Below are 18227 nucleotides of genomic sequence, written 5' to 3'. Positions count from 1 at the left end.
GGAGCATTCCTGATCCGAATTTTCCCCTTGGAAAGGCCGCCATTCGCGCTCGCGGCTCGGTGCGTTCGGCACCAATCGCCGAACGGGCCCGAGACAGCCCGACGTTCAGTGTTCACAGGTGGTGCGGGAATGACCGTCGAAGCGATGATGTGGGATGAAGTGGTGAAGGTAAAGGTGAAGATGGTGGTGTGGCGCTGTTGTAGTGTGGTTGGTGCTGTGGGAGGGATGGTGTGGTTGTTGAGATGCTGTTTGTTTGAAATAAAAGATAGAGAAAGAAAAACGACTAACTCGAAGCGTCGCAGCCCGGATGGATTACATAAATTCCCTCTATACAACGGGTTTGGGCTAACTATACATGTACCTATGGAGATATCTCACCTGAGGGCCCTTTATGGTGTAATGCGAATTTCCACAGCCATAACAATACCATTTGCTGTCAATACAATCAGCGAGTGGTGGCAGTGGGCACACCACACACAGATGCTTCTCCTCTCACCAACAGATGCAAGATCTCGTACAATTACCTCTGCCACCAAAAGTGGAAGGGTATGGTTTCACCCCTTTCTGTCTGTCTTTGCCTGGTGTTGGCAAAATGGTTTGGGTGGTGGGCTTTGGATCATCGGCTCCTGAGTTCGAATCCCGCTCAGCTGTTGAATTATTACCAGGTGGGGTTAACTCGGCCTGTCATCCTTCCGAGGTCGGCAAAATGAGTAGCAGCATGCTGGTATACTGTGTCGGAGTGGTGACCCATCCAGGATCGTGCCCAATAGCCAAGGAGACTGCTTGAGCAGCACCAACGCTCTGGACAGAGTATGGTCCCAATGTCCTTCTCCTCTATGTCTGGCTGTTTGTGTGCAGGATATCCCAAAAAGTGTAGACGGATTCAGATGAAGCTTGGTCTCCGGTCCTCAAGCTTGGTATTCAGATGGACCTCAAGCAACCAAGGTCTCTGCTCGAACTTGATAGATCGCTCAATGCAAGCTGCTGCCAATGAAACAGACATCATCCATTTCACAGAATCCTTCCTCCCACGGTATGTCCCCTACTCATGAGCGTGTCTCCCTGGCTATTGTTTCATCTCATTTGATGGGTCTCAACTCCACCACTGCGGTGGAGTTGCACTTTACATAAATAACTCAATCTCTCAATACCCTCACACTGATTGCTCGGGGTATTCGACAGGACTTGATTTTGCATCGGAAAGTTGAAAAGGTCTGTCTACCTCGAATTAGGCTTTGGTGTTTTTTCATATCCAACTGGTGAATGGTGAGGGTGAGTGGTGATAAACACTGTGATAAATTGTACTTAATTTTTTTAAGCTTCACCACACACTGAACGATCAATTCATTTACGCATTGTGATTTTGAGAAAGCTTTATAAAAGTAGGCTCATTATGATGCCACCGAGAACACAATTGTTGCATGGACTCTTAGAAACACTTCATGTGACAGTTTAATCAGACTCGGGCAATGGAGAAAGTCACCAGGTCAACAGATGGTACGCTTACCACCTGCAGATCCTGTCCGACCTCAGGAAGAAGTCGCATGGGGCTCGGCACCTCTTCACAAACCCCAGGAGCAGGTGATAATCCTGTCTGAGAAGTCTGTTTGAGGCATCCATCTTGGAGCTATTCACAGTGTTCTCGATTTCCATTTTCTCTCCCTCACATTGTGTAGTATGATATCGACTTCACCACTTGGACACATGACTGAATGAAACTTACAGTTTGAGCCCTGCATATCTGAGCAGATAATTCCTGCCACTTATTGACCGAATCTTGGTCGGTCAGAATAATTTGATTGCAGCTTCACAGCAGGTCTGTACAGTCGCATTTATGTATGTATTTTTATGGAGAATATGGCCATCACAAGGCCTAAAAGCCACTCCAAGGTGCGGTCTAAAACATAAATTGTGGGAAGGGGAAATCACTGCGAAAGTGATACCTATTCACATCTCTCTTAAACTGGCAAAGGTTGATGTTTCTGGGAAACAGGATGCAGGTGGAGAATTACAGAGTTTGGCAGTGCATGGGAAAAAAACTGGAGGAATTTCCAACTGTGTTGACCTGAGAAACGGAGTATGGGAGTGTGCAGAGGCTGCCAAACAGATAAAGCGTGTGAAAGAATGCAAGGGTGATACAAGTGGTGAAGGCAATATGAGTGTTCTTCTTCTTCTTTCGGCTGCTCCCGTTAGGGGTCGCCACAGCGGATCAACCGTCTCCATTTCGCTCTATCCTCCACATCTTACATTGACGCTCCAACCACCCACATGTCCTCCCTCACCGCATCCATGAACCTCTTCTTTGGCTTTCCCCTTCTCCTGCTACCTGGCAGCTCCATCCTCAGCATCCTTCTCCCGGTATACTCCGCTTCCCTCCTGTGCACATGTCCAAACAATCTCAATCTCGCCTCTCTCACTTTGTCTCCAAACCGTCCTACCTGCGCTGTCCCTCAATATACTCATTACTTATCCTGTCCATTCTCGTCACTCCCAACGAGAATCGCAGCATCTTTAACTCTGCCACCTCCAGCTCCGCTTCCTGTCTTTTTGTCAGCGCCACCACCTCCAAACCATACAACATAGCTGGCCTCACGACTGTCATATACTTTCCCCTTCACTCTTGCAGCTACCCTTCTGTCACAAATCACTCCTGCAACTCTTCTCCACCCACTCCATCCTGCCTGCACTCTCTTTTTCACTTCTCCACCACACTCTGTCACTTTGGACAGTTGATCCCAAGAATTTAAACCCATCCAACTTCCCCACCTCAACTCCTTGCATCCGCACCATACCACCACCCTCCCTCTCATTTACGCACATGTACTCCGTCTTACTCCTACTGACTATCGTTCCCCTTCTCTTCAGTGCGTACCTCCATCTCTCGAGGCTCGCCTCAGCCTGCTCCCTACTCTCGCTACAGATCATGATGTCATCCGTGACCATCATAGTCCATGGAGATTCCAATCAGATCTCATCCGTCAACCTGTCCATCACCATTGCAAACAGGAAAGGGCTCAGAGTCGATCCTTGGTGCAATCCCACTTTTATCTTAAACCGGTCCGTCATTCCTACAGCACACCTCACCGCTGTCACACTGTCCTCATACATATCCTGCACCATCCTCACATACTTCTCTACAACTCCCGACTTCCTCATACAATACCACAACTCCTCTCTTGGCACCCTATCGTAAGCTTTCTCTAAATCCACAAAGACACAATGTAACTCCTCCTGGCCCCTATACTTCCCTATACTTCTCCATCAACATTCTCAAAGCAAACATCGCATCAGTGGTGCTCTTTCCTGGCATAAACCCATATTGCTGCTCACAAATCATCACCTCTCCTCTCAACCGAGCTTCCACTACTCTTTCCCACAACTTCATCGTGTGGCTTAACAACTTTATCCCTCTGTAATTTCCACAGCTCTGCACATAACCCTTGTTCTTGAAAATCGGAACCAGTACACTTACTCTACACTCCTCAGGCATCCTCTCACTTTCCAAGATTTTATTAAACAATCTGGTTAAAAGCTCCACTGCCATCTCTCCTAAACACTTCCCTGCCTCCACTGGGATATCATCAGGGCCAACTGCCTTTCCACTTTTCATCCTTTTCATAGCAGTCCTCACTTCATCCTTACTGATCCACCCCACTTCCTGATTCACTATCTCCACCTCTTCCAACCTTCTCTCTCTCTCATTTTCTTCATTCATCAGCTCCTCAAAGTACTCCATCCACCTTCTCAACACACTCTCCTTGCTCGTCAGCACATTCCCATTCGCGTCCTTCATCACCCTAACCTGCAGCACATCCTTCCCAGCTGGGTCCCTCTGTCTTGCCAATTGGTATAAATCCTTTTCCCCTTCTTTTGTGTCCAACTTCTCATACAGCTCGCCATATGCCTTTTCCTTAGCCTTTCGCCACCACTCCTTGTACTCCTGCCTACTTTCTTCATCTCTCTGACTATCCCACTTCTTTTTCGCCAACCCCTTCTTCCTTATACTTTCCTGGACTTCCTCATTCCACCACCAAGTCTCCTTATCTTCCTTCCTCTGTCCAGATGTCACACCAAGTACCTTCCTAGCTATCTCCCTCACCACTTCTGCTGTAGTTGCCCAATCATCCCACCCATCTTTACCACCATCCAACACCTGTCTCTCCTCCTCCCTAAATTACAGGCAACTGTCTTCCTCCTTCAGCTTCCACCATCTGGTCCTTGATTTATCCCTCACTCTCTTCCTCAACCTCACCTCCAAAATCATCCTACCAGACCACCAATCGATGCTGTCGAGCTACACTCTCCCCTGCCACCACCTTACAGTCTCTAATCTCTTTCAGGTTGCATCTCCTGCTTTAGATTTAATCCACCTATGGCACTTTCCTCCACTCTTGTACGTCACCCTGTGTTCCTCCTTCTTTTGAAATACGTATTTACCACTGCCATTTCCATTCTGTTTGCAAACTCTACCACCATTTGCCCTTCCACATTCCTCTCATTGAGACCGTACCTACCCATCACCTCCTCATCCTCTTTATTCCCTTCCCCAACATGCCCATTGAAATCTGCTCCAATCACCACTCTTTCATCCTTGGATACACTCTCCACAACTTCATCTAACCCACTGAATGTGGACAGAGTTTATGCTTTCACTCATGTTTTTGCAAAAAGATTCAGGTAAAACTTAGTCGACAGATTTGATGTATGATGAGGAAAAATCGATGAGATTTTGTGAAGATCCAGATCTGGATATGAGAATTTCTAAAGTGATTCTTAACCAATGTGAGATGAGGACAAAAAAACGATCCACAGCACGATATTTCAAGAGGTTGTGGAAGAGTTGGTGAGGTGACAAGAACAAGCCATCAAGAAATGCCATTTTATTGCATTTATCAAGAAATGTCTTCAATCGCATCTCTGACCCCAAAATGAAAAAAACCCAGTTTGTGATGAATGTTCGCTTTCCACTCAACGATTCTTTTCTTCCAACTTCAGTGCCAAGACACCCCTCTCACCACTCCCTCTCAAAGCAACCATCACACTCTTCTCCCTCCAAGCTTCCTTCTCACCTTCCTCAAAAACTCCCCCCTCACCTCTCCCAACTCACCCTTCTCCCACCATTCACCCCCTTACTCACCCTTCTCAAAGCTGCCCCACCCCTCTCATCCACAAAGCTGCCTCCTTCCCCTGCCCTCTCACCTCCATCTCATCTCATCTCTCCACATCCTCAAATCATCAACTTCCTTCTGCCACCTCAATTGCGCCCCCCTCTACTCCAGCACCACAGAGCCCTTTCTACTCCTCATCATCCGGCCCCCTCCCTGGGCAAACCCCACACTCTTTCAACAACTCTCCTTACCTCCCCCCTCCTCCCATTGTCCTACCCTCCCTCACCCCTCCCATCCCCTGCACCCAAAGCATCCTCACCTCCCTCTTCATGAACAGTGTGGACCTCAAATATCAGAGGCCTTCGCTCAAACATTACAGATCTTTCCATACAGGTTGCCACTGACAAACAAGACATAATCTGCCTCCAGAAACTTTTCCAGCTCAAGACGTCTCTGACTCCCAAGTATCTCTCCCTGGTTACTCCCTCCTCCGGTATGACAGAACTGAGCCTCGTCCTGGTGGAGGAGTTGCTCTCTTGACCCTCTCTCGCCTGTCATGGCACTTCAGCAAAAGCTTTCTGCGACTCATTGGGACTGATACAATCTGTCAATTTTCCGAGCCGGATCTCAACCAACGATCTCTTCTGGATCTAATTTTGACAAATTTCCTTGAAAATATCTGCTGTTCTTCCTCTGCGCCAATTGGTTCTTCTGACCACGTGCTTGTCAAAGTGGACATCTCTCTGGCTGTTATCAGAGAACCACCTCACCGCCGTCGAGTCTGGCATTCCAATCACGCCGACCTGCAGGGTCTCCAAGCAGCCATCAAACTTCTAGACTGGTATCCCATCACTACTTTGTCCAACATCCACTCATCCTGGGAATTCTTTGAAAGAAACTTGATCTCCCTCATGCACAGATTTATCCCCTCTCGTCTTCAGTTGTCCGACCCTTCCTCCCGCCCATGGTTCACTGACGCTTGTGACGAGGCAGTTGTCCTGAAACAACTTGCCTTTGCCTCATGGAAAGCAAACTCTGAGGGTAATCTCAGTTTCCTCCATAAAGCTTGGAACTAGTGTGTATCTACCCTCAGGAGAGCCAGAAAACAACATCTTTCTTCGCTCAAGTGTCATCCTCTCAAACCTCTCTCCCTCCTCCAAATCCTGGTGGCATCTAATCACATCTGTTTCTAGTGTGTTTTCCTCTTCCATCCCCTCCCTTACCTCAAACGGATGCACTGCTGATACAACACGTGAAAAGGCTGAAACGCGGTGTTTGCATCAAAATCTTGTGGCCGAAACCCATCACTTTCTGTACCTCTCTTACCCAGTCGCATGCAACTGCCCCTGGAATGTGTCCTTTTTGCCTGACAAGGTGGAGAGCTTGCTGTCAACCCCCGACTCGATTCTGCAACGGGTCCAGACGGCATCAGCCCACGTGTCCTAAAAACCTGCTCCTCTCCTCTTGATCACCCTCTCTCTGTTCTATTCACCCTCTCATTTGCTGAACGTCATTTGCTATCCCCTTGGAAATCAGCAAACATTACTTCCCTGCAGAAAAAGGTGCAAAAACATATCCCTGCAACAACAGACCAATCAGCCTTCTCCCAATGATCAGCAAGGTTATGAAATCTATCATCCCTTCAGACATTAAATCCTTCCTCTTCTCCAATGGCTTGATTTCCGATCATCAATTTGGTTTCAGATCAGGTCACTCCATCTCTGAGACTCTCTGGAAAATCCTCTTTATCTCTTTGCTGATGACCCCACCCTCTGTCGTACCATCTGTCATCCTTCAGACCGGCAAGCAGCAGCTTCTTCGTTCTCTGCAGATCTGGGTAAAATCACAAACTGGTCCAACACGTGGAACATGTCTTTCAATCCAGACATCACACTCTCACTTTGTCTTTCCGAAAGGACCATTTGGAAACACTCCCCGCCCCCCCCACCAACCCATCAACTTTTTCAACGATTTTGTGGAAGAAGTTCTTTCATTCAAGCTTCTGGGTTTCACTACCTGCCATGATCTTTCTTGGGAAAGCCACATTTCCAACCTGGCCTACAAAGCCAGTCGCTGACTGGGAATCCTCTGTCATGCAAAGTCCTTCCTCGGCCCACCTGAGCTTCTGACCACTGACAAAGCTTATGTCCACAGCCTGATGGAGTACTGCTCTCCCCTCTGGGCTGGAGCTCCTGCCTCCCATCTTTCTCGGCTTCACGCAGTGGTAACCACCTGGGCATTTCAGATCATTGGTATCTCCCGCGATGAGGCTGAGTCTTTGGGCCTCTCACTCTCTCACCACAGGCAGGACAGTGGCCTTTCTGTCTTCGACAATCTCCTCTCTGGTTTCGCCTCCTCCCTTCCACCCTGCTCTGTCTGATTTGTCGCCTCCATATTTCTGCAGGGAGCTCAAGGTCCACCAACAACCCCCTTCTGGTAAAACCACCAAAATCACAAATTACTGCTCACCTTCACTCTTTCATTCCTCCTTTTTTCCTGCCTTCAGATGAAACTCCCTCACTCTGCTCAATCCCTTTCTTCCCTCCAGACCTGCAAAACAGCAGTTCACCATCACCTCTTATCTTTCCCCATCTAAATCCTCAATCTTTTCTACCCCCGTTAATCAACCCCAAACCCACATCCTTCAAATTCCCTGCTTTCCTTGCTGAAAGTCCCTGTAATGTCCATCTTGTATACCACATGCTCCCCGCCTCATCCCTCTCCCTTCCACAGATCTCCTAATGTCTCTGTTCATGTTCCACCCCTCTTGTCTCATGCCCACCCTTGCTGTGCATTGTGTCTTCGCTCTCAAAGGAGCGTCGACAAGGTACACAAAAAAAGAAAAAAGCCGATTCGATCTTGGTTCAGGTCCGGATCCAGATCCGACCTATCAGTGCAATACAAAACGTAAACTTTTCAGCCTGGTGGAGGTATGAGCTCTACTGAGTGCCGTTCTCAACATATTTTTGTTCAATATTAACATTTATGTCCATTGCACGTCTTCAAGAAAGGGTAATTAAGAGGAGTTCAGGTGTGCCAAGGAAGGACTTTGAATGACAATGGTTACAGTCAGTAGCTGGCTTTTGAGGACAACTTTGAAATGTCGTTTGCCCAAGAAAGATCATGGCTGACAGTGAGACCGAGGATTTTAAGTGACTGAACTTCAGGAAGATTGTTAGAAAAGTCGATGGGGTGGGGAGGAGAGGGGAGGGGGTTACCAGAAAAACCTTATGGAGAGGGATCGTGAGAGTATAATACTTGTCAGGATTGAAAGATATATTCCAAGTGTTTTGCCTTCTTGTGATTTTGTAAAGGTCTGAAGAGGGGGAAGATGCTGCAGGCTACCTGTGTGAAGAAAGAGGGATGTCAGCACAAAGTGAGGTTATCAACAAATATACAAAAGAGATCATTCATGAAGATTAGGAATAGGACTGGACCTCAAAAACTGCTTTGGGACACTCCAGCCTTCACAGGGAGAGGAGATATTGCTTCGTATGTAGTCTGTGGCTGCTGGTTACATCATTTTTCTATTAGCGCGGCTGTGCCGCTGATGCAATGCCAATGTTACCAGTCATCTGGTTCTCATTTTGCCGAACTCAGAAGGATGACCAGCTGAATCAACCCACTTGGTGTGATTTCAACAAACGCTTGCTTGTCATCAATCTTGTCATTAAAGAAAACACTTCTTTCTTTGAAAATGTATTGAAATGCTCATCTTCCCTTCTTTATCTGGCATCAGCACTCCAAGTGATTTTCTTCATGATGATTTATTTTTCCCCTTCTTCCTGTTCTTCTTCTTCTTCTTCTTCTTCAACAGAGGTGTATTTTGTAAACCTGTCTCTCATGGAAACGCTGGTTCTGTCATCTATCCTCAAGTTGTACAGCTCCACCTTTCTTCGTGCTTTGAAGAAAAATGCCATCCACCCATCCCACGATGCTCGTCTCAGAAAATGAAATATAGGAATCATGGGAAGGTGTGTGCAGAGGTTGTCTGCACACAACAATCAAATCCCATTCACAATATTTTGCAGTCAAACCCTCCGTGTCAGTGCTCTCTCAAACATCGACTCCAAGCCCACGTCCTTCCACGTGTCCCACTCTTCAGCATCCCTCCACTTCATGTCCCCTCTTTCTGCATCCCCCCTCACGCCATCCTCTCCAAGCTCCTACTCCTGCCCCTCGCAGTTTACCTTTCATCTCACCCCCCTCCCACATCTTCTCAGCCTACACCCACCCAAAACCTTCTCTGCTGTCCATCAATGTGTGTACCTCAAACATCTGAGGCCTCCACTCCATCCTGACTGATCTCTCAATCCAGGCTGCAACTCACAGCCCACATATTGTGCATTTAACAGAATTCTTTCTCCCATGGGATGCCCCTCATACTGTACATGCCAAAACGAGTGGTAAACAAACCACACTTCGGACATGTGTTTCATTTAAATGTGATGTAACAAGGAAATTTTTTTGCAAGGAAATGTTGCACAGGAGGAAGCCCATAACGCCTGCACCAATTAAGCATGGATCACTTTGGAATTTAATGTGAGTTTGAAGAAAAACAAACATTCACTTTGCATATCATGAATGTAAATATCTTCGACAAAAAAAATTGTTCCAAAAAACGATTCCATAAGTTAAAAGAAAAAAAAACACATTGATGGTTGAACGTCAAGGTATTTTTTTAAAATGCGTGGGTGTATAAAATAGTTACATACCAAACTTGGGTGTGAATCCATCATCCGGATCATGGAGGTTGCAGACGTCACTGAAACCGATTCCCCGGAAACCAGGAACATTTTCCAGCTGTACATTTTGGAATCCATTAAACTTTTGGCAGAAACTGGAGAGTTCTCGAATAACATTCTCCAAGTTGAAGAATAGACTTCCCAGCAGAGAAGAGCCTGCAAGCTGGACAACCTGCGGCTTCAAAAAAGATTTCACAAATTTACAGAAGTCAGCATACATTGCAAATTTAAATTTCTCTTTGGCGAGAGAGAGGAGCTCTGTTCGCAATGAATCGGAGTCTGTACAAGCTCGAAGAACCTTCCGATTCTCAATTCCAAGTTTATCGATCACTGCTTGGGCTGTTTCTGCTCTCAGACCTTGTGATTGGAGCCATTCCAAGAAGTTGTCCATTTCACCGATGACCTGTGAGGGACACAATGCTTATGTTAACAAAGGAAAGGTAAAACATGTTATTTTCTTTACTCTGCATTTTATCCAACCAATGCGAGATTTTGCAGACAGTTTGTTCACCCCCATGTGGGCCGGGTTGTCTTGCATGGGTTTGAATCCCAACACGGATATAAACTGTCGTAGTGGTGTTTCACAGACAGGAAAAGGGATCAATGTGTTTCCCATCCTTCAGATGAACGTTTCAACATCCCCTCTCACAGTATTAGTTGTTTGACATTAATGATCCCATGGGAACTTTCTCGAAGAGTAGGCAAGCTGTCAATGGCATGCTGTCCAGATTCCAAATTTCTTCTCTAATTTACAGGGGGCTCCACATCAGTGGCACAGCAATGATGCAACCAACAGCCACTGCAATCAAAATGAAGGAACCAAAAATCATCAAAATGAAAGAAACAAAAGAATAAATATTGAAAGAACCACTCACCTCAACTCCCCTGCCTTGTTCTCTTGTTATTGTTTCATTAATAAGCAAATAATCAATTTCCATGAGAAAAATGGTAATGCATCAACAGTAACACCATGGTTGCACAAAACAATGACAAAACAAGCAGAAAAGCCATGGTTGAGAAGATCCTCATTCCTTTTCTTCTTCCTCATTTCCCTTTCATGGACACCCAGCAGGATTAAATACAAAACCTGCCAAAGGGTGGAGGAGCTCCTTGTGAGCCAATAGCCGTCAATATCTGGTGCCAACCACGTCTGTGGATGTCCTCCTGCAGTTGATTACCTTGCCTTGGAGTTTGGTGGCAGTATTTGCACTCCGGCCACTGTAGTGTGGTAGATGATGCCTCACCACCACCACAACGGTCAAATCTCCTTGGGGTAATCTGAAGCATCCCTTTTAGTGGGTGTCTGTCTGCAATGCCCTTTCCCTAAGTGATAGGGATGAGCCAGGCATTTGCCTGGGGGATGGCCAGATGGAGGCCCCTGGAGTACCAGTGGAAAGTGGATGCAGCGACACACTGTGGCGCGTGCTTCTAATGAATGAATTAATGAATTTCTCTTCGTGCAGTGTGACATCTAATACTTCTACTCTGCTCCTGCCTCCACCCATGGCAGGTACAAGATGAAATGATGCCCCATGTAAGAGTCGTCTTCAAAGCCCCTTATCCGTTTGTTCAACATGTGAATACCTTATGAGGGGATAACGAGTGTCGGCAGTGGTGAGGGGATATGGGGTTTTGAGAGCAGGCAGTCGTGAGGGGATGGTGATAGTAGGCAACAGTGAGGGGCAGTAATGAGGGGGCAGTGAGAGTAAGGAGTGGTGAGGGGCAGTGAGAGCAGGTAGTGGTGAGGGAGAAGTGAAACCAGGCAGTGGTGAGGGGGCAATGAGAGCAGGCAGTGGTGAGGATGCAGTGAGAGCAGGCAGTGGTGAGGGGCAGTGAGAGCAGGCAGTGGTGAGGGGTTAGTGATGGCAGGTAAGGGTGAGGAGGTCATGATGGAAGGCAGTGGTGATGGGGTGGTGATGGCAGGCAGTGGTGAGGGGGTAGTGATGGCAGGCAGTGGTGATGGGGTAGTGATGGCAGACAGTGGTGATGGGGTAGTGATGGCAGGCAGTGGTGATGGGGTAGTGATGGCAGGCAGTGGTGAGGTGGCAGTGAGGGCATGCAGTGGTGAGGTGGCAGTGAGGGCAAGCAGTGGTGAGGGGCAGTGAGGGCAGGCAGTGGTGAGGTGGCAGTGAGGACATGCAGTGGTGAGGTGGCAGTGAGGGCAGGCAGTGGTGAGGTGACAGTGAGGGCAGTCAGTGGTGAGGTGGCAGTGAGACCAGGCAGTTGTGAGCAGGAAGCGAGTGTATGCAATGGTGAGGGGGTAGCGAGGGTCTTGTCAAGGGATAGTGTGTCGTTGATGTTGTCTATTCTTCACCCCAATTCAGCCTCTGCCCATCCCCCTTTTCCCAGCCACCAAAGTTTTATTTATATTTTAACACCCTGGTGATATCTCAACACCTGCCCTACTTTTCTCATCTCCACTCTCCCCAACCCCCGTCCCCAATCCCCTTCTTGATTTGAGTCATTAAGCTTGACAGATTTATTTCATCTGAATCATGGTGTCAGGAAAGAACAGATGTGATCGACCAAATCTGAATTTCCTCCTCCTGTGCCAAATTTCTTTGTTAATACCCATTATATCTTCGTGGCAGACTCATATAAAGCCGGCAAAACAGGCAATTGCCTGGGTCGCCTGCCCCAAAATCCCGCGCTGGTCCCACCATCTCCATATAATAATTGGCTCATGCTGTCTTTATGTCCCATCTTGAAATATAGAAATGCTCTTTGGAGAGAAATTAATCTGTACTAATGAAAGGCATTGTGTGTGTGTATATGTGTGTGTGTGTGTGTGTGTGTGTGTGTGTGTGTGTGTGTGTGTGTGTGTGTGTGTGTGTGTGTGTGTGTGTGTGTGTGTGTGTGTGTGTGTGTCAGTTTGTCAGTGTGTGTCACCTCCATTACTGCAAAACCATTAAACCTAGCAGCCTGAAACTTAGCATACTCAGAAACTCCAAGGAAGTGCAAGAGTGAAAATTGGGTGTTTGGGTTCATAAAAACACCCCTTTTGAAGATAATTAACGGCCTTATTTAATTGTATCCTTCATCAGGCAATCATCAGCCACCTTGCTGTCTGGGGTCTTCCCGCATTTCCTGGGTAACCATGCTGGGGTCTGAAGCCGCCATGTTTTTTGTCCTGCTCAACCTTACTTCAACTTGGAACAAGCTGTTCATCAGAGGTACAAATCGCTGGGTGCATTGCAATGCTTATAAATTCCCGGAGACGTCAGCATTCGCCGTTTTATTTCATTTCCGCACATGTGATCGCCATGCGTATCTCTTAAGCAAACAAGAATTGCAAAATTTAATCTGAAGAATTGAACTTGCAAGCAGTTCTGACTCTGAGAAAAGTATTCATTTGTCCAATTCGGACATATGTGACATTTGGGTGTCTCTGAGAGGTGCATGTTGAATATGATGGTTCGGTGATTGCAAATTGCGAGCCGTTTCTTTTCGACGCTTCTTTGGAGTGCTTGCTTGAATGCTTAAGCCACTTTGTGAGTGCTCTCCCTGCTGTTTGGTTGTTCGTTTCAGGAAAAAGTACACGTGCTTTCAATCTCTCATCGATTGGACTACGTTTCCTCCTTTGTTGGGTCCTGCGGTGGGTGCCTCCGGAGGTGTCTCATCCACTGAAAATGCGCAATTTTATTTTTACAGGACATCATTTTGTGTTCTGTGCCTTGATATATTTTTCAAGTGAACTTCGCTCATTATCCACTTTAAATCCTCTTTCAAAGAATGCTATTTCAAAGTAAATCTTTGTTTATCGTTTTTATTTACTTGGTGTGTGTGTACATTTGCATGTGTGTGTCTGTATATAAACTGTTTGACTCCCATGGCACTTCGCACGACTGTGAGTTATTGGTCGTTGGTTGTTATCCCAAAATGGGGGTTCCAGAAAGTGGAATGGAGCCTTCCCAGGTCTTGACGGGTCCACCTCCGTACGAGTATGGTGTGTGGCTGTGTGTGTGTGTGTGTGTGTGTGTGTGTGTGTGTGTGTGTGTGTGTGCGTGCTGCTGTTGTTGTTGTTGGTTGTCTCCATATGTGGGTTCCAGAAAGTGGAATGGAGCCCTCCCAGGTCTCAAAATGTCCACCTCCACACGAGTGTGTGTTGTGTTGTGTTGTGTTGTGTTGTGTTGTGTTGTGTTGTGTTGTGTTGTGTTGTGTTGTGTTGTGTTGTGTTGTGTTGTGTTGTGTTGTGTTGTGTTGTGTTGTGTTGTGTTGTGTTGTTGGTTGTCTCGATATGTGGGTTCCAGAAAGTGGAATGGAGCCCTCCCAGGTCTCAAAGTATCCACCTCCGTTTGAGTGTGTGTATGTGCAAGTAGTTGTTGTCTGCCATATCCACATGTGGGTGCGTTTCAGGAGGTGAAACGTAGACCAACCATGTCTCAAAGTATCCACCTCCATGTGTGTGTGTGTGCATGTGTGTGTGTGTGTGTGTGTGTGTGTGTGTGTGTGTGTGTGCGTGCGTGTGTGTGTGTGCGTGTGTGTGTTGTTGATTGGTGTCTTCATATGTGAGTTTCAAAATGTGGAATGGAGTCCTTCAAGGGCAGGCTCAAAGTATCCACCTTCATCTCAGTAAGTGGTCACGATTCATGGACCGAGCTGTGAAGTTTTCTGTTCTCAAAGTTTTGTGCCGAGGGTTCTCTTCAGGATCGACGCTGAGTCCCAGATAGCTTCCAACTGTAGTTCGTTCGTAATAATATTCATAGGGAGAGTTTTTAACATCTCTGTGAGGTTCTGTCATCATTCCCGTTGCTCGAACTATCACCCGAACAACTTTGGCATTCTTCAGCTTCCAGGATCTCTTCACTTCATTCTTGAGGTCTTGGTATTTGGTCATTTTCATGATTAGTCCTGGTGTTAACACCTCACTTTGCAATGCCTTCTTCTCTCTTTGTTGGACCCAAGTTTGATATCTGGTCGCAACACTTTGTTTTCGATGTTTACGCTCGATGGGATCATGAAGCCGCACTTGAGTGGTAATTCCATGTTTTCAGTCCATGCTTTTGGATAATGTTCCCACAAATTTTCTGGAACTGGGATATCAAAGTCTTTTCAGATGTGCCAGTGTTAGCATTACAAACTCTGTTGTGTTGTTGTGTGTTCAGCTGTTCTGACATGAGATTTTTTTTAATTGTGTTCAGTCATTAAGCAGAACACATTACTCTCATTGCTAACGCCACCTCCACCTCTCACCGATCTCTCCTCCCCCCTTCCACCACTCTCTCTGTCCCCTTCTCGCTCCCCCCTCTGAATAAAATGCAGCACACTCCATCTCTCTCCATATAAATATTGTTGTGGATTGCCGCCCGTTCGGCGTGCGTACGACCGCTTTTAGCCTAATCGCAGCCGCGCGCCCACCGGGCGAGCAATCCAGTCGCAGCTTTCCGTATCAACGCCAAAATCCAGCTACGGGTGTTTTTATAACACCATAGATCTACCAACTCTTCTGTCCACGCACTACAGGGTCAATCGCCAAATTATCGATATACCTAATTATTTGCATAGACAGAAATGCCGGGGATCTATACCTCGGCGGGAGCTGGTACGGACGAGCAGCTCTTCAACTGCCCGCTCAGTTTGCGATTTGCCGAGCGGGGATATATCGCCCGACCCCGCCGGATCCTATTACTTTATCGGCTATTAAAAAGCCAGCTCGTATTCCGTGCGCTACAATGGCAACTCAAATTAGGAAAAGGCGCACGAACAGGTCAACATTGAGACAGGCACATTTATTTAATACACGACGCAAGGAAGCAATACAAAGGAACAAGCACGTATGCAATGAATGGGGGTAGGGGACAGGACGTGTGTAAAAGAAAAGCAAAGACCTGCAGCCAATATCTAAATGAAATGCAAGTATATACAGGCACTTATTCAGGTTTACTTAACGGACACTGCGCCACAAAAACACACTCAAAAACCCAGAAAGAAATGAAAAGAAAACGTGACCGTGTGGTCGATTCTCAGGCTCGTGTCCTCAGACCCAGCCTTCACCGCTGGCGTCTCTTTCTGACTCAGCAAGACGACTCGCACACGATCCTGTGAGGCGACCAAGCCAGCACTATCCAGCGAGCGCGTGCGATCAAGAGAGACCAAGTTCCTCCTGCGAGCATGCGCGATGTAGAGAGACCCCTCTGTCCGCACACACACACACACCTCAGACCTTTCTCTGTCCTGTTGATCCAGTGCCTCAGTTTTATCACAGAGCCACGCCCCCTCGCCTCCCGCCGCTTCTTCCAGCATGCGCAGGAGACTTCTAAAAGGAGGCGTTTTCCCGCCAAATAGGGGTTTAGTTTGCCAAATGGTTCCCTCGCCGCTGCCGTATTCTTGGCCTTCACCACTCGCGTCTCCTCCCGACTCGCAGGGTGGATTCCTCCGTGTTGGCCGGCGGAGACACCATCCGTAGGGAGGAGGGGGGGTCGTCTGCCTGCTTTCCCTCGTCAAATCCAGGCTTCTGGCAACCGTGCTGAGGTGGAAATGTGGTGGTGGTGTGGTTGGCGCGATGGTGGCGTGGCCGGCATTTTGTGGTGGTCCTGACAGTGGTGTGGTTGTAGTTGAGGTGGTTGTTCCAAAATAAAGATAGCAAAAGAAAAATAGTAGCTCAAAGATCACAGCCCTGTACACGAATAAATCCCACTAAACGAGGGTGGGGAAATCTACCTGAACACGTACTTATCGGCATAACTGATCTAAAGGACCTATATGGTGTCCTGTGAATTTCCACAACCGTAACACTACCCCCTCCCCTTTTTACAGACTCGTCCTGAGTCGTCAAATTTTTGTGTGCCTTCATGTGTAAGTTTCCCCAAGTATGATTTACCTTCGGATTCCTGAGTGCGACATTTGATGTATCCGTGTCCCAAAAGTAAATAACCTATGGGCTGAGTAACTAACTAAACCAACTCACTCATACAGATGACTTAACTAACATTGCCGGCACTACAACAAACATGCAGGGGAAGTAAAACTCATTTACAATTTTACCTTAACTTACAAATTTAACACTAAACCATGGCCCAGGACTGATGGACTCTGTGGGAAAAAGGGCACATAACAATGTCAGTCATAGTTTGCGAGGGTGAGCGCTCAGCAGCTTAAAGGCAAGACGTCTTCGGGGCCGTGTTCAAAACGGCCCCCTTCTGGTACGTTCTTCCTTCTTTTTTTTTTGTTTGTTTGTTTCTTCAGCTGCTGAAGGCAACTCACCCAACCCGGCGGCTATGCGCCATCCCACAGGCCATTTTTGAAGCAGGGAGCCAAGCTGCCAAAAATGCAGTCTCTGGCTCATGAAACAAATGCAGGTGTGAACAAAGAAGGTGGCCGGCTGCCCAATGCAGTCCCAAGTCTCCCCCTTGAAATGAGCGCAGTGAACACAAAACGGTGCACGGGCTGCTCAATGCAGTCCCGTGGTGTAGCTGCCTGCAGAGCAGTCCCTGCAGAGCACTGGATGGTCACCGATGCAAACACACAAAAGAAATGAATGGATGAATGGATGGATGCAAAATGGACACCGAAGCAAGCAAACACAATGGTCGACGGGGCTGCCTGCAGGGCAGTCCCCACAACTTGTGCGATGATCTTGGTGCACATGGTGATAGATGGATGGGGCAAATGCAAAGCGAAAGGGCGAGCAGGCATGGGGTCAAGGCAGAGAAAGGCAGGCAAGGCATGACAAGGCCGGCACAGGCCGCTTTAGCAAAAACACAGGCCGGCAGGTGAAGCTGGCCGGCCTCTCGTCTCGTTCTGGAGGTTGGTGGAGGGAGTGCGGTGGTGCCGACTGGTTTGAAGGCGGGCTCGGACTTACCCTACTGTCTCCCTCCCAACCTAACGCCTTTGCCTGTCTCTGTCCATACCCACTCCCTTAATTTGCAAAACCAAATTTAGCCCCATCTTATTTTTTTATTTATTATTATTATTTTTTATCTTTGTAAATCCGTCTCCCTAACCCCCTTTATGTCTCTGTTCGGCTAACCTATAGTCACCAAGCCTACTCCCAACCCCTATGTTCCCTTCCTGGAAGTGAATAAGGGAGAGCTAGTGTCCTATCTCGAGGCCCAATGAAGCCACAGGATGGCCTCCTCAGATTTCAGCGATCTAACAAGGTGAGTCCAGCGGCCCACAATGAGAGCGAAGGGATGGATGGTGCGGAGGGGTACACTTTCCTATCTACCCTCACATTTTTTTAAACTTTAAACTACCCTGGGGCTTTCCAAAAGCACCTGTCACTTAAACTATTGGTTCTACCAACCAAGATTTCCGTCGCCTGTGTTGGTGCCCTCACAAATTTGGGTCTTGCCCTCCAATTATCCATTTGTGCCCTTGCACGGTCTCATGGCTGGGATGTGTGGCTCCCTTGGCAGGAACCTCCCTCTGCCGA

At 47.4% G+C, this 18227-nt stretch overlaps 1 protein-coding gene across 1 annotated transcript in view; it reads right to left on the bottom strand.

Moving 5' to 3' along the window:
- The window catches only part of LOC147021188 (uncharacterized), a 70761-nt gene that overhangs the window by 7590 nt on the left and 44944 nt on the right, over positions 1–18227 (bottom strand). Inside the window, 1 exon segment of the mRNA XM_085893649.1 lies at positions 9824–10256. Within this exon segment, the coding sequence (XP_085749775.1) occupies positions 9824–10256 (433 nt within the window).

Source organism: Eptatretus burgeri, chromosome 8, assembly GCF_056783735.1.
Source record: "Eptatretus burgeri isolate ZD-2024b chromosome 8, Ebu_testis_v1, whole genome shotgun sequence".
Classification (NCBI taxonomy): domain Eukaryota; kingdom Metazoa; phylum Chordata; class Myxini; order Myxiniformes; family Myxinidae; genus Eptatretus; species Eptatretus burgeri.
Note: the sequence above shows the minus strand (reverse complement) of the source record. Positions and strands in the feature narration are given on the sequence as shown.